This window comes from Mauremys reevesii, linkage group 3 (genome assembly GCF_016161935.1).
Source record: "Mauremys reevesii isolate NIE-2019 linkage group 3, ASM1616193v1, whole genome shotgun sequence".
NCBI classification, from domain to species: Eukaryota; Metazoa; Chordata; order Testudines; family Geoemydidae; genus Mauremys; species Mauremys reevesii.
Genome location: NC_052625.1, coordinates 155,594,199 through 155,611,199, shown reverse-complemented (window position 1 = coordinate 155,611,199; position 17,001 = coordinate 155,594,199). Strand labels below are relative to the sequence as shown.

Genomic DNA, 17,001 nt, shown 5'->3' with positions numbered 1-17,001 from the left:
TCAAAACCCAAATCAAATCACAAAACACAAAATAGGATGAGTTTAAAATAATTGAAAAATATAAAGCAAACTAAAAAATAAACACGTGGTGTATCCCTTGCCTTCTTATCTGTACTTTATATATATATATATATATATATTTATATGATTTAGCAATGTACTTGAGTACCTGCATAATATTAATTCTTGCGGAGCCTCCATGCTTAAGTATTGTTGAACTGGTGCCTTAGCTAGAAACTCTTTGGGAGAGGAACTTGTCTTATTATTAGATGTATGCTAGATAGATTAATAATAACACTAATATTAAAAAATTCTAAATCCATATCAAGCTAAGTTCTTGTGTTACTGACATCTGTTGTTTTGGCAGGGTGTTTTGATCTCGATCTGATTAAACCATTTTTTAAAAAGTAATAAAGATCTATACAGTTTATATTCTACGGTATTGGTGTGGTTTTGATGCAGGGATATTATACATACTGCATTTGATAGTCTGAATTCTACTGTCTCTAGAATTCCATACTGAAATAAAGCAGTGAAATGATGGATTATAATTTACTTCCAAGGGAGAGTCAAATTTACTTATATGAGCCAAAATGTCAAATTTAATTAAAGGCTACAGTGACAGAGCAAAGCATGTGCTGGATGAGTTCAGAGTACTTTTCAGATGACAAATTACTGACATGCATAAAAACAATAACCAAAATAATTGCTTAGGAAACGTTGCTTAAACCTGACTAAAAAATGTCAGGCCATATATGCCAAAAGCTTCCCATGGCATTACATTATGTAAGATTTAAATGAAAAATCAAATAAAGCAGGAAGCTTTAATCTGCCCCCTGGAGTTCAGATTTATAGTCAAGATTTGTCTGCATGAGGGGAAAGAACATAAAAATGGCAATTAGGTTTGTTTGTATTTGCACATTCACTCTGTTCAGTGTAGTGAAATTGCAATGTTCAGTAACCATGTAACCTATTCACTGCAGTGGCTTTGGAATGTTCTTTGGCCAAAGTAAAGATGTAAGAAACCTTGCTCTTTTCTATATTTAAATATTTTTCATCAAAACTGTCTATGTTAGTGTATTTCAGAACAAGGTTCAACCTGTTCTGTATAATCCAAATCTCTGTGTCAAATGTGCTATTAAGATGGAGGTGTGATGTTTGGGGTAAAGGTCAAGCGGATAGAATATGACAACCCTCTGAAGGAGAAATGATTGTCCGTAAGTATTCAGCATGAGCTTTTCTTTGCTCCCTGCAGGGCATCTGCACCACGACCACCGCATTTTTACACTTCTTCTTCTTAGCTTCGTTCTGTTGGGTTTTGACAGAAGCGTGGCAGTCATACATGGCTGTTACTGGAAAAATTAGGACACGACTCATAAGGAAACGCTTTTTGTGCCTTGGATGGGGTAAGCCCATAAAAATCATGTAGCCAGAATCATTAGAATTGAACGTTATGCATTTACACAGTTGGGGGTGTTGGTATTTATTTCAATACTCCTGACAGGTTGTCGATAGCATAGTTACTAAACAGAAAATCAGTACAAGGAGATTTCCCTTTTTATTGGAAGCACCAATGTAATTTTATTCTCTTGATTTGGTTCAAGATACAGTTGATGAATATTCCAATGTTCTGGTACTTTATTACGCTGTAACATATATGCTTTTAGCATCATTTTAGTAGCTTTTCTGAAAAATAGTGTAATACAGACAAAAGCCCCTCACTGAAAATCCACTGAATCTCTGTGTTATTTGTTCACTTTAAGCCATTTCAAACATACTGGTAACTTAGCAACACGAAAATGATGCATACTGGGCTAAAAATTTAGCTCTTCCCTTGTGCTTGGGGAAGAAACAAATGCTGCAGCAGAGCAGTGCTTTGTTAAATGATTCATTCCATATCAAATTGATCATTTTAGATGAAAGTAGTTCAGTCTCATCATTTCATACCCAGTAGAACAGCGGTATTTAGCTGAGCCTTAATGACAATTGCTGTTTTTTTCCAGGTTTACCAGCATTAGTAGTGGCAATATCAATAGGCTTTACCAAGACGAAAGGATATGGAACATCTCACTAGTAAGTCAGTCTGCAGTGATAAATCATGTTTTTGATTAACAAGGCTGCCATGCCCATTAGAGATTATACAACACAGTACAAGGGCCCATTGTGTGTCCCTTCATGTGCAGGACACTGCTGGAAGCCGAATGCCCCATACAAAGAGTGAAAAGAAAATCAGAGTCCAGTGTTAAACTCAGTCCTGTGAAGTGCTGAGTACACTCAACTCCAAGTGAGCACTGAGGACACGAGCATATCTCAGGAGGTGCTCGGTCCTTTGCAGGATCAAGCCCATTGTTAGTAGCACTGTACTTATCCTGCTAAGATTATTCATGTGGGACTGGTTACTTCAGCTGCATATTTGTTTCCTGCTTCCTCCTGAGATGCTTGGTACTTTTTAAATGGGAGATTACTGAAATATTGATGGAAATAACCAACTAATAAGGAGTAACCTTAAATGCAATTATATATATATATGGGTGCTTGTATGCCTGACAGCTCCTCTCCAAACAACCACATGAACAAAACTAGCTTTCCAAATACTTGTGGAACTAAAAAACATGAAAGGATATGCATATGGACCTGGATTTCAAAACATGTTTACAAAAACATGTTCCTGTTTGACCAATCTGTCATCAGCTCTGCTGTGGGGTACAGTCCTCCACTCTTCAGGTCTTTGGAAGCTGCCACAATTGGCCACTTCATCCCCCAGTTTGCAGACAAGGGCGGGTGATGATTTCCACTCAACACAGGCATCAGGAGCTGAGGAGCTGTCCCACTCTAGAACTCATCAATGATAGGTGGTGCCTCCTCATCCTTAGCCCTGTGTAGCTAAAGCAATCCAGTAGGAATTCTGTCCTATCCCTCCTAGATTGTGGTCGCTAAAATAACTTTGTGGGTTCTTTAGCTACCCTGTATTAAGGAATCTAGTAGCACTGTTTGCCACTCCACAGTTACAAAGGTGCTGGCAGCAGGAACAAGACTTATTGCCAGCTACTCATAGATTGTAGGGTGCCATTTCCAGAAGACTTTTTCCAGACTGAAAGAGCAGTGAATGGAAAGAGGGAAATTGGTCCTGGTCCCCACATGAAGATACCTACTGGTAAGAGGGAGGTCCTAGAACAAGTCGGGGGAAAACTGATTAGGAGGGGAGATTAAGAAACACCTCTGAGGGGGGAGCTGGGGAAATAGTGTTAGACCAGATCCATGGAACAATTGTATGCCGGGGCTGTTGGGAGTGGCTTGGTTAGAACTTGAACTTGATTTCAGGTGAACTTAGATTTCTACCTGAATTTTTCACACAGCCCTAGTTATCAGCAACTTGTATCATTTCTACTGCACATATGAAAAATATTTTATGCAAAACTCCATTATTCCAATGATGTTATTATTGATATTTCAAAAGCAAGGGATTTCCAAATTATGGTTAGCCTTCCACCTTGATCCACTTGCATATAAGCAGCATGTTGAATTACTTTGCAGTTCACATAACTTTATGCATTAATTTAACCCTTAAACCGCCATAGTTGAGATTGTAAAGGGGTTCCCATTATAGAGGGGTTGTTCAGCATGGGGAGCAGGCCCTGCTTGGAAGGTGTGCCAAATTAGCTGAGAGGTTCATGGGACAGAGGAACAGTGAGCAATGGAGCACTTAACTTTTAGGAACTTTGCCAGCCAGTGGAATCCACAGCCCCAAGTTAGCTGCATAGGCTCCTTGTACAATGCACGGGGAGAGATAGGCACCTAAGACAGGGATCCACAAAAGCTAGCATATAGAGCAGGGAGCCACCTAAACTTGCTAATAGGAAATGGTGAGGAGAGGAGTGGGTCCTAAGCTCCACCTCTCAAAGGCACCTATCTCCACGTGGGATTGTCAGCTGTAAACTCTCTCCTGGAGTAAGGTACTTAACCAATGTCTTGTAAAAATAATAATAATTAATTATGCCAGAAGAAATGGTGGTATTTAATTATTCATACACAGTGTAACAGTGTCAACAGGACACACTGAGGGAGACCTGCCCAGAATACCCATCACCCAGAAGTTAGGGTCCCCTCCTAGGATTGGGGGAAAACCAAGTTAAATCCCTCTCCATATCAGGCAGGTGAGCGTGCTAACCACTGGGATAAAAGTTGGGGTGGGGGATACTACCACTTTCTCCTTCAGTTGTTTTATATGGGTTTATGTGGGCACAGAACATGCTTACCAGACTGGGCCCCACAGGCGAGACAGATGGGGAACGACTAGTTTGAGGATTTGTGAGATAGGACCAAAGTGGTTGCACACATGCTCACTGCCAGAAATGTAGGTGTCAGTGGGACTTTAACAGTGGAAATTTTGGTGCCTAAGGGTTAAGCAGCTACAGGGTTAGGCAGGAGTTTTTGAGGATCTCAGTGGCACCTAAATGTTGGACTTAGGCTCATAAAGTAGCAGTTGGACACTTAAATCCTTTTGTCGATCTAGCCCTAATAGTCAGTCTGAAAGAGGGAGGAAAACAAAATCAGTGAGACTTAAGGGGTCCTATGTGCCATAGTCGCTCTTGAAAATAGTCAGTTAAGAGATTTTGAAAATTTTGCCTAAGGCTTAGGGTCTGAGCCAAAGCCCACTGAAGTCAATGGAAACATTCCCAGAAAAGTCTGCTTTTGGATCACACCCTTACAGTGGCCACCTTATAGGTAAAATTGTGATTCCTCGTACAAAACCAAAGTAAATGGGGGAGTGGTTGTCCCATGCAGGAGGTCGACAGTAATTTGAGAAGGAAGTTCTATTGGAATTCACGTGTACGCTGGTCAGAAAATCCAGGGAAAAAATTCAAAACTTTTAATGAAAACTTTTATCCAACTTTCCACTATTCTATAAACCAGTAGAAAACCAGCACAAAAAAAAATACAAACATATTTTCAATGAAATTAAAAAAAAAAGGTCCAGGTCCATTAAAAAGTTACCATACAATGATATCTGAGATATTTTATCATTGCTTTTTTGTTAGAGGGTAACTGCTGGCAAATATTGACATTTTAGATCAGTGTATCATATTAGCATCCAACACACTAACAGAGGTGGGTCCATGTGGCAAAGTTTAATATTTAATATTTTAATTTTATTTTATTAAATTAAAATGTCATTGTTCAGCTCTGCTTTTGGTTATTGTGGGAAATAATTATATTTAGTGATTTTTTTTGCCTTTAAAATTTCAGCCATAACAGAACAGTAACATTAAGATGTGTTTGTGTGTTTATATGGTTTTCAAAAGAAATGGGGGAAAATGGGGGTAGAGGATAAGGGCATCTTTATGTAAGTTTATTTGCATGTGAGATTCAAATGAATGCAGTTACTTGCATATCCTTATGTACGATCACACACTCCAACAAACATGCATTTCTATGAATGTGTAATCATTGGGGGGGGGGGGGGGACAGCTACATTTACTTCAGTAAGTGAAGCTCCTGATAGTGTTTGTATATCTAAGCTTAGCACTGTGCTAAATGTTTAGGACTCAATTCTGCAAGCCCTCTGGATCTGGAAATCTGTATGGTAGCACCATACAGAAAGGCCTTGTGCTATTGGACCTCTAGTAGGACATAGCACAAAAGAGATGAACAATTTTCATACATATAGTATTAGTTTTTTAATATTTTTAATATTTCAGAGACACCAATTGGTCCTTAGTCCTTACATGATGTATAATTTTTTTTTAAATTGCATATAATCCATAAGACCTTATCCTAGTATTAAATACCAACTTACACCAGTGAAGATTTATAGAGAACTATGGTTTTTAATCAAGTTTATTCAGCCATGTCATATGCACTTGACCTTAATGAGCGTTTAAGTATAAGATGTCTGACATTTTAAAAATAAAGTGGTTTTATTCCCTGAGACAAAATAAGTTTCTGAAGAATTTCTTAATAGATAGAAATTATCCTTTTTGTCATTCACAGTTAACTCAAAAATGGCTAAATGACATTTTACAAAAATGTACAGAAATATTTAACTGTGGACTCAGAATAAGCATAAGGAATTTCACTGTAAGTGTAACTTGTTTGAAAAGTTGCAAAAGCATGAAAATGGGGCCTAATAATGAAACTCATGTCTCGACTGCTTATAGCACCATTACGTCAACAGAGTACTGTAATTTCACTCCTTTTTCTATGCTTATACAACTCTCTATGTAGGATTGAACCCTATGCCAAGTGAATAGAGATGCTATATATGTTTTATTCACATCACACCTCCATAGTGTAAAAGATATTATTAATGTGTGGTAGTTGTTTTCCTCTAATGTTCTTTCCAGCTGCTGGCTGTCTCTCGAAGGAGGACTACTCTATGCATTTGTTGGGCCTGCAGCTGCTGTTGTCTTGGTAAACACTTAAATTATTTTTAGTATTTTCATTAGAAATGGTGGAATACTGTCTGAATTACAGAGTGGTTAGTTATGCAGTGGTATTAATTTTACTGCAGACATCCTGAGAAAAATGGTCTAAGATTCCCTCAATGTTTTGAATATGCTATTTTTCTGATTGTTTATTTTATTATGTATTTAACATCAACACTATTTATGTCATCGTTTACACAAAGCCACATGAACATCAAGCATAACCAAAGACATTTCTGTATGCACAAATAGCTCATCAGATATATTGTTATTGGTGCATATATTTTTATACAGGTTTATATATTATATGTGTGTACCCTGTACACCTTCTTCAAAAAAAAGTCTCTAGGAGCAACAACAGGATTTGGCAAGAGTTTATTACCAGGATGAGGTCAAAGCGGGAAATCCTGGCCCCACTGGCAAAACTCCTATTCACTTCAATGAGGCCAGGATTCACCCAATGCTATTATCCATGATAATGTCTAATTGTTACTCTTTTCTGGAGGAGCCAGTTAAAAGGCAGGGGAAATATATTTAAGACTTAAATAATTATAAAAATAGGATATAATTTCTAATTATTTAGGAATTAACATATTTCATTATATGCAAAGTAGGATGTAAGACGGTATTCTAGAAAAGGGTTGTGGTACAACTGAAAAATGATTGTTTTGCAAAAGATGCCTTGTTCATTTTTTACTCCTGAGCCACACAAAATAAAACTGGGAAAGCATGATTTGCTGGTTGCTAACGCAAGAATTTTGTTACAAGCATCACTGAATTCTTATCAGTTGTATCCATGTAACAGTTGTTCTCTTATGGAGAAGTTCAGTGACAGCTTTGGTGGCCTGGTGCAAAGCACTGTGCCACTGTTGTTCAGGGATGGCAGGCAGGAAAGATGGAATCAGAGGCAAGTCTTCTGTGGCTATTGTCTTGGAAGAAAAAAAATCATGATGGCTGGAAAATGTAACTTATTATGTATTAAACTTCCACAAACCTGAAAATGTATCTACATATCTGAGAAATCCTATATTTGGATCGAATAATCCAAAGTACTTCATAGATAATTGGTAATACAACATCTGTCACCATTTGTTTAAATTTTCCATGATCTTGATCCTGCACTGTTGACAGGGGGTTCTATATTGGTCAGTTCTAGAGTATTAAAAAGTCTTAGGTCTTGTCTACACTACCACTTAAATCGATGTAAGTTACGTCGCTCAGGAGTGTGAAAAAGCCATCCCCGGACTGACATAAGTTGCATCTACTTAAAGTGGTGCCTTCTGCCTCTTGTTGGGGTGAAGTAATTATGCTGATGGGACAGCGCTTTCCCTTTGGCATAGCACATCTTCACCAGATGTGCAGTGCAACTATGCTGATGTACCGCAGTAGAGTAGACTAGCCCTCAGATCAGAATGGGTTTGCTGTAAGGTTTTGTTACGCATATTGGAAAGAGCTGGATTTATGAAACCCCTGAATCTTGCAGGCACATTGGGGATTTGCATGTGAACATACCTGTGTACGCATACACTCTTTTGAAAATTTGATCCAGAAATTCCTTCTTCAGGCTCTGTATACTAATTTCAGGGGCAAAGCCCTTCTTAGATATGGCTCTGGTACCTTACAAAATGATCCAGTGACCTTGTCCTATAGAATGTACACTTTACACAGAAGAGGCCAGTATGAATAGGGTAATTCACCTCACCACCAACAGCATGCTAATCACTGATTCTTCTTCCTCCCCTTGTAGCTGTAATGTATGAGGTAAGGTAATAATTTAATTTTAGAAGCCCCCATGTCACCCACATGCATACAACCAGCCCTCATCCCTAACATTCCCTATCCCCCCCCATATACACACACAATGCTGACTGTAAATTTTTAAACATTATGAATGTAAATTTGCCTCCTAGTTTTGCTATCTCTTGAAGTGCATTGACTCTATCCTCAACCCACTCACTGTACATTTATTTGCTATGAAGCTGTTCCACCCAATAATCCACATCTTTGAATGACTGGTGTGTAACTAATAAATTCAGGAGGGAAATCCTTGATTTCTCGAACTCTTTAGTCAACAAAGCAAAATAAAGTAACATACTTTGCTTATCTTGAACATCTTTTATCAATATAATACAATATTTCTTCCAAATGTCCTCATCTTATATTTTGCCATGTATCCGAAAACACGATCCCCTGACAAAGAGCCGACTATTATCTACAAGTTGCAAGGGATGTAGGATAAAGTGAGAATTAGACTAGGTCACCTGAATATCACCAGCATTAATACTTGTTTTCAAACTATCATGCTGAATTCCAATGCCACAAATAAGCTCATCCTCCTAAACTGCTGTTCTCAGGTTTCTCTCATTACAATCTATAAAAGGGGACAGACGGGACAACATTTGCTTAGTATCACTGGTAAAACAATACCTCCCCCTCTCTACATACTGTCACTCTAAGAGAAGCATAGGCTAATCTGAGCCAGGAAATAGAGGTTTTGCTGAAGCCAAATGTTCCACAAATTAGAATGGTGAGTCCTCTTGACCAAATGACTTTATTACATCAAATAAAACTGCAGCCATTGGCAGTACTTGTCCCTCTTCTACACCAATGATGTTTAGGACCATCTTTTATGATCAGCTAATAATAACCTATTTCTGAAGCCAATTTGGTCGCTGTGTAATAAATGCTCTAGTATCTTTCTCTAAGTTCTGGTGGTAATTTCAGCATGGAGTTTACAGTGTTTGGGTCTGATTTTCTTTTCCTTTACAGCACTTTTAGACCAGTGAACCTCTATTGACTTCAGCTGAGTTAGTCCTGATTTGCATTGGCATAAATGAGAAGGAAATCTGTAATGATCAGAGATCTAGGCATATAGCTACAAAGATTACCTGGATGTTAATGTTTGCAGCTCCCGCAGAGTATGTCTCATCTTCATATAGAGTCAAGCCATGAACCTTTTGTACAGCTCACAGTCCATGGCACAGTGAGGAAGCCAAGGATGTTTACAAAAAGCCAATCATAATTTCCACATGGGACGATATGTTCTCTGTACAATTGGCAAACTTTATTCATAGATCTCTGATGTTCACAGACATGATTTGCTCCCCCATTAGTTAGCAGGTGTAGAGGGAGCTTTTTCATCTAGCCATATAGATTTGAGTATACAAAAGAAAAATCTCACCTGAAAAATGTAAAAGCTCAAATAAATTGAAACTAAGAAAGGCCTAAAAGAGTAGGGCTGTGGGCAGGGCACACTGGCAAACGATCAGTGTTTAATGTAGTTCTCAAAAGTCCATTTTAAAACATTTCTTAACTAAAAATTATTTTTGGCAGGTCCATTTAAAGGCTACATTAAAATCCTAGTATGATGCATAGAATAAGTATTAAGGACCAAATACTGACTTTAGAACCGCATGGCTGTTTGAGCCAAATACTCAGCTGTTACAAATTATTATAGCTCTATTCATTTATGGATTGACACCAGTTGATACCAGCTAAGGATCTGGCCCATAAAAAAAGAAAGCGCAACCAAACAATCCTATATATAGCCAACCAAAATCACATTTTGGCATACGACTAGGCTTGGAAGGATTAGATATTTGTCATTAAATGTCAATTTCACTGTACACACACAAACCGATGAATAAATATTTCCATGTAGGAACAGAAAAATGCTGCTTGAGAACTTGTTAGAGTTTTATTTAAGAATATTTGTTCATATATTTTTGATGTGAGAATTTGACAATTTGCTTTTTAAGCTATAAAGTTTTAACTTTTTGAATCTCAAGGTCTACTGTCTACACACATACCAATTTCCCATCTGTGAAAATTTAAATGGGAATAAAAATAAAATAAAAATAAACATTGCTATTATCCATAGAAATTATCTAAAACAAATCAAATTCTGCCAAGCCTACACATGAGGAACCCAGGAATGAGGAAGACAGTCGTCAATTTGGAAAAACAAAACAAAACCAACAACCAGAAACCATGGATTCTGGTTTTGCATGAGTGAGAACACCTTGCAGCAAAAAGGCATAGTTGGGACTCAAGAAAGCATGATACCTAAAATAACCAGATAAGATTATCTTTGTTTTATGTTTGTTCTGCACCAAGTGGAATGGAGTTCTCATTCATGACTGGGGCTCCTAGATGCTATGGCAATACAAATAATACATAATCCTTTTTAGTCTTGTACACAAAATTCAGATAAAATATTCTACCTCTAACATGGAACAGACTACATTGTTACAATTAAAGTTTACGTATAATCAGTATTTAGAGTCACAGCTGCCTACTTTCTTATTAACAGGCAGGCATATATATGGCCAGATACAGGACATAATTCAGGCTTTAATTAATACAGCTGTTGATTTTATATGTTTGTTCCACCTATTAGAGGATATGCATGGGAAGCAAGAATTTAGCCCTAAAGTTAAGTACACTTTGTGTCCTGAGACTAATACAGTACATAATCTCTGATTAAATTCTTCAGAAATCTATCGTGCAACTATAGTCCACGTTTGTAATTCCATCATGTTGGCAAATGTAAAAGAGACCATTTTCTGTAATAATGCGTGTAGGCGTTTTCCCTCACTGTCACTGAAAGGTCAACTGTTTGTTTCTATTTGACAGGTCAACATGGTGATTGGCATTTTGGTATTTAATAAACTTGTTTCCAGAGATGGGATCCTAGATAAAAAGCTCAAACACAGAGCGGGGTAAGCAACAATTGGGATATTTTAAAGCATATTGCAAATGTATCATATATTTTCAATTACAGATATTCACCAAAAATGCATTTGATTGTGCTTTGAACTTTTTTCTTAATGTAACAGTATGTCTAACAGATTTCATTCATTGCAAAAAGTTGCAGTTGCATTATCCTGAGGGAATGTGACTGAGCAAACTGAAAATAAAACACAAGTACAACAGTATTAAGTTAATAAGAATGAGGATTAAACAGTTACAATACTGAGCAGGGATTTCATGGGGAAGACATACATTTTTATTCCTGAAATCGGCAATATAGTTGTATAAAATGTGTGTATAGAAGAAGCCAAATTTTCTCTCTCTTTCTTAGTATTTTATTATACCTTTTATACCAGTATAACCTCACTGAAGTCAATAGCATTGCATCATTGTAATTAAGAGAAGAATTTGGCTCTGTGTTTGTATATACATGTATATGTGTTAGTTTTCTAAAATAAGCATAACAGAATTTGAATGTAAATTCAGAAAGCAAAAAAAGTGTAAATAGAGAAGTTCTCTATGTATTTGTATCCATGATTTCCTTTCTAATATACTTACAATTTTATATTCAAATTCTGGGTTTCTAGTGATAAAAGAGGGAGGGTCTGCAGCTTAGCTCCTAATAAAAGGTAGCAATAATTTTGCTGTTGACTTCAGCAGGTACAGGTGGGTTTCAAGGTCTGCTGCAGTGGATATGACTGCAGTCCACATGAAAGAGAAACATTTCACAAATGTATCTTAGCTTTCTGAATGTATGTGTAAATGTCTTTTAATGCTTCATGTAATGATAAGCAATCAGCATTTTTACTTCTCCACTTGTTGTAGTACTCTCTCTTCTGCATCATTTGTAGGTGACTACCCCAATATTGGCATTGGTAGCAATGATGATTCTCTATTTTACATGCATATATTACAGCTGTCTGTAAACTTTTCTTAAAACCTTACTTTGAATTATTTGATCATTCCTGTAATAGCATCATTCCTAATGTTCAATTAATTGATTAGATGTCCATATTGATATCATATACACTTTGGTGTGCTTACGTTGCCATTTAGTGTTGGTTAAAACCTCTTGTGGTTTTCTTAGTGCACTTAGTGCACTGTTTCAAAAACAACCAAAACCATCACCAAAACCTCCTTTTTTGTTCTCTTCTTTTTTTCTTCTCCTTCTTATTAGAAAATAATAATTTCTTAATTCTCCCCTTGTCTACAATGTTCCATCTGCCTTCTTAACTGTTGTAATATATTCTTCATGTTCTGATTAAATGTGCCATATTATAAAACCAGCCACAATATTTCAGCATCTGTGAGAACTTTTTCAATAGTTATACTCAAGAAGTTTTGACCCTATAAATCTATTGATCATTTTTCTGTGTAATATTTAAAGGATAAGAGAAATCATTTTTAACTGCAGAATAGCTTTCTAGTTATCAGCTATACGCAATTTAAATCTTGTTGCTTATAGTATAGTTTTCTGATTTACTAAATACTTTGCTGTCTGAAAGTTTGTATCTCAGTAAAATTAATGTTATTTTTAAAGCTAAACTGGACAAAGCACTAAAAAATATGCTGTCAGAAATAATACTGCACTCCCAGAGGGATGGAGTAGGAACTAGATGCCTTAATAAAGATCAGGATTTCTCAAACAGGGGTCGCCGCTTGTGTAGAGAAGGCCCCTGGTCGGCTGGGCCGGTGTGTTTACCTGCCTCATCCGCAGGTACGGCCAATCGTGGCTCCCACCGGCTGCAGATTGCTTCTCCGGGATAATGGGAGCTGCTGGAAGCAGCGCGGGCCGAGGGACGTAGTGGCCGCCGCTTCCAGCAGCTCCCATTGGCCCGGAGCAGCAATCCGTGGCCAGTGGGAGCCGCAATTGGCCAGTCCTGCAAACGGGGCAGGTAAACACACCGGCCCGCCAGGGGCTTTCCCTACACAAGCAGCGACCCCTGTTTGTTACCATCTTTATCAGGGTTTCTCAATCTATCTTCAGCACTGTTTGATTAAGTGATGCAGACCCAGATTCTTGAGTTATTTTCTGGGGCAGTGGAAATTCTTTAGCTCTCCCCCCACCCCCAGTCAAAGGAGGATGGTCACTCATTAGTTAAGTATTCCTACCAGCCCCACCTACCATCTAGGCCCAGTGATGAGTTCAGTAGTAAAACTATTTAAATAGGATTAGAGCATTTACAGAGGCAAAATAATGGCACTCCAAAGAATTCTATCTTAGTAAAGCACATGGTGACTCTACAGGTAAAAATAACAGGCCAGATCATGAACTGCTGTGAAATAACATATCTGGTGTGATCAGAAGTCAGTGGAGCTATGCTATAAGACCCCAGCTGAGGATCTGCCCCAAAAATATTCAATTAGAAAAGAGCTATTTGAGAAGACTTATCATATGTTAGGTGAAAGACATTCTATTCTTTTGTAATATATACACAGATGTTCCCAAGTTATGTGAGGAATGGATTTGGCCCTCTAAATCTATAGATCTGTTCTGCATATTGCAATAATAATGAGACTTTTCATACGAGTAAGTGCTGCAGCATCAAGATCAAGACTTAATTCTTTCTGTCTCCAGCAACTATTGGGTATACCCTTAGATAGTGAAAATCACCTCACTGCACTGATTTCATTTTACACCCTCTGAGGATGTGGCCCTTTATTTCTGTGCATTATGTATAGAAGCAAAAGCAAACTTTTAGCTTTGGCGGTAAATGGGAGGGCGAAGAGTGAGAGCTCAAAGTCAGTTGAAATGTTGAGAAATATTTTTCTCAAATGTTGCTTTTCTTCATTACATATAGGAAACTTTTGTTTGTTTTTTTTAGTTGGTTGGTTGGATTGGTTGTTTTGTTTTTTTTCCAGTTATCAATGGATAAAAAACCCTTTCCTTATATTGTCGTATGTTTCTTGATATGATATGGAAATCACTGGTTCTGGTGGCAGGTGGGAAATAGGATAGCAAAGAAGTTGTTTATTTAATCAAAACTTCCGAATTCGAATGCATGCTGTACACAGACGAAGAAAATTCTAATACCAGGTTTTACATTTTAACTGTGATGAGTTTTGTAATACAGTTGTCTGAACAAAATGCTTTAAGCTTAATGCTTGCGTACTGTGTTTTATTAAAATGGAATAACATATCACCCCTCTTTAGTCCAAGTAATATTTATTTTCATCAAATTCCATACATTTCAACCCCTATATTCAGACCTTTATACAATGGGAACAAGAACTCCTAGGTAAAGTGCTGTGTCCAGATTTTAGCCAGCACACTCAAATTACTATACCAAGTCATTTGCTTACTGACTGTACAGCAAGTCCATCATGACTGAATGACCTGAGTGCATTTTGGAAGTCTCTTCCTTTATTAATGTTCATATAATAATCAATATTTTATACAGCATTGATGCATTAGTTTTGTAAATGGTCTGAATAGAGGGATTTCACGGTGTGTGTCTACACGAGCACGTGCTTATGTTTATCTCCATGTATTGAGCAACTTCAATCTCTGGACGTTGGGGCCTTTTTTAGCTTAAATGGAAGAAATAGAGCCTGCATGAAATTAAGCCCCATAGTATTAATAGTTAAAGTTAATAATGTATAGTATCAATATACTTTTGCAACAACCTAGAGCATTCATCCTGAATAAGTCTATTTACTTTTTCTGCATGACGTCATATTTAAAAGCTAAATTTCAGTAGCAACGTTTTTCAGTGAAAATTCAATATTTTGTTCTTTTTGTGGGTGTTCTGTTTGTTTGCAGTCAGATGAGTGAGCCTCATAGCGGTTTGACGCTCAAATGTGCCAAGTGTGGAGTAGTTTCAACAACAGCTTTGTCAGCCACCACCGCCAGTAATGCCATGTTAGTCCTAATCATTTACATCTTCTTGTTACAAATCTTATACAGTGCATGTGAGAAAATACTTTGATGATGAAAATTGTGTTTGCTAATACTGTATTAGAGCACTGAACATATTTAAATATTCTTGTTAAAATTGGCAACTGTGTTTATTAACTGAATAGGGGATACTCTTTAGAACATAAAGTACAACGTTTTTTATATATTTGTCTGTGGTTTTCAAATTAACTGATAAGTTGCCATCCTAAAAGATTTTTTTTTTTAGTAGTGGGTTTTTATTTATCTACTTGCAGTTATATAATGTTGTTTTCTCTCTCTCTCTCTCAATAGGGCATCCCTTTGGAGTTCCTGTGTTGTGTTGCCTCTTCTGGCTCTGACGTGGATGTCTGCAGTTCTGGCCATGACAGACAAAAGATCAATATTATTTCAGATACTCTTCGCAGTATTTGATTCATTGCAAGGCTTTGTTATTGTCATGGTCCACTGCATTCTCCGAAGGGAGGTGAGGAATAATTTCTCGATCGCTAAAGTGCTGTGTTTCTCACATACTATTTAATATTATATACAACATATTCTTTCAGGAATTCCCTTATTGGTATAAAGAAAAAAGGAAATTTTGGAGATAAGATTTAAAAGAGGGGCAAGTGAATAAGGATCTCAAACAGTTCTAGGCAAATGATGAGGCAGCAGAAGAAAGAGAACAGCCCCAAATGTAGAAACTCAGTGGACAGGGACAGATGGGAAGTTGAAAGTGAATAAAGGAATGAACAAGATGGAGAGTAGATGGACGTGAGGTTGAAGGAAGATTGTTTATTTTCAGATGCAAAATGCAGCACAGTTAATCTCAGTGGAAAAATGGGTCCACTTAATTACAGGTCATTTTTAAATTGGGCCAAATAGGTCTTGTTTATTTCTAACTTTTATTCATCTTTAATATTATGATTATACACAATAAGTGCAGACCTAAGATTCCTTTTCTAAAAGAACAGATTCTGTGAGTTTTTCACGTGTAGAAAGACTGATCAAATATATAATTGCTTTCATTTACACTATTCCATCTTAAACAGAAAACTGTTGAAAATATACAAAAATGTAGGAGCTAGGTGTGATCATTTAATGAACAAGCCTTTCAACTCTATCTCGGTTCAGATCGTGTTAGGTCACAGTAAGTGTGGTGCTTTCAATTTATCTAGGTTAGGATGTTTATCAACATCACTAAACCATACCACATGTGTAGCACAATTCACAGTGATTGGCAGTATCTATTCAAGGGAGCTGCAGGGCTGGAATAACAGGGTGCTTTGGGTCACATTTAAGGTTTATTGGCCATGCTGAGTGAGGAGGCTTGCACAGTGTCTCTTCTCTCCATCATTCACCGTCCTAAGAACTCAAGTTCACTATGTTCATCAAAAACAGCATGCAGGATAGTGACCCAATCTATTTCAGTCTTCCTGTGGTATTCTAATTTGTGTGACTATTGTATCCTACCCAGTGTGTAGGGGCGGGGGAGTCACCTTGTGAACCACTAAGTCATTCGATTCTTTCACTAGAGACAGGCAGGAGTCTGAAAATGGAGGGAATATGGGTTACGACTTAAAACAAGAGATTCCTGGGTTCTAAAAACTGAACTAATATGCCTTGCTCTATTCCTGACTTGCAGTGTGACCTTGGACAAGTCCCTGTGCCTCATTTTACCCATCTGTAAAAAGGATAACAATACTAACAGTAGCCCTCAAAGGTGTTGGGAGACAAAATTATTTAATGTTTGTAAACCAGTTTGAAATCTTTATATAAAAGGCACTATATATAAAGTGGAAATTTTTTTCAAAAAATGTGTATAGTATTGTTATTACTTATCATCCACAAGGCCTAATGTTCCCTCCACATTTTGTATACCTTTCTAATATTGAGTTGGCAGGTACTTGCAGAATTGGAAGCCACCAGATCATACATTCTTACAGTGAA

General features: G+C 37.3%; 1 protein-coding gene across 10 annotated transcripts in view; it reads left to right on the top strand.

The window, feature by feature from the left end:
* The window catches only part of ADGRB3 (adhesion G protein-coupled receptor B3), a 626,613-nt gene that overhangs the window by 574,435 nt on the left and 35,177 nt on the right, over positions 1-17,001 (top strand). For 9 of the 10 annotated variants that reach the window (XM_039531243.1, XM_039531245.1, XM_039531241.1 and 6 more), the window contains 6 exons: positions 1,256-1,406; positions 2,004-2,073; positions 6,345-6,411; positions 11,061-11,146; positions 14,941-15,039; positions 15,367-15,538. In XM_039531243.1, coding sequence (XP_039387177.1) covers positions 1,256-1,406; positions 2,004-2,073; positions 6,345-6,411; positions 11,061-11,146; positions 14,941-15,039; positions 15,367-15,538 — 645 coding nt within the window. The remainder of the gene's footprint in view (positions 1-1,255; positions 1,407-2,003; positions 2,074-6,344; positions 6,412-11,060; positions 11,147-14,940; positions 15,040-15,366; positions 15,539-17,001) is intronic. The other variant, XM_039531244.1, reaches the window with a different exon arrangement.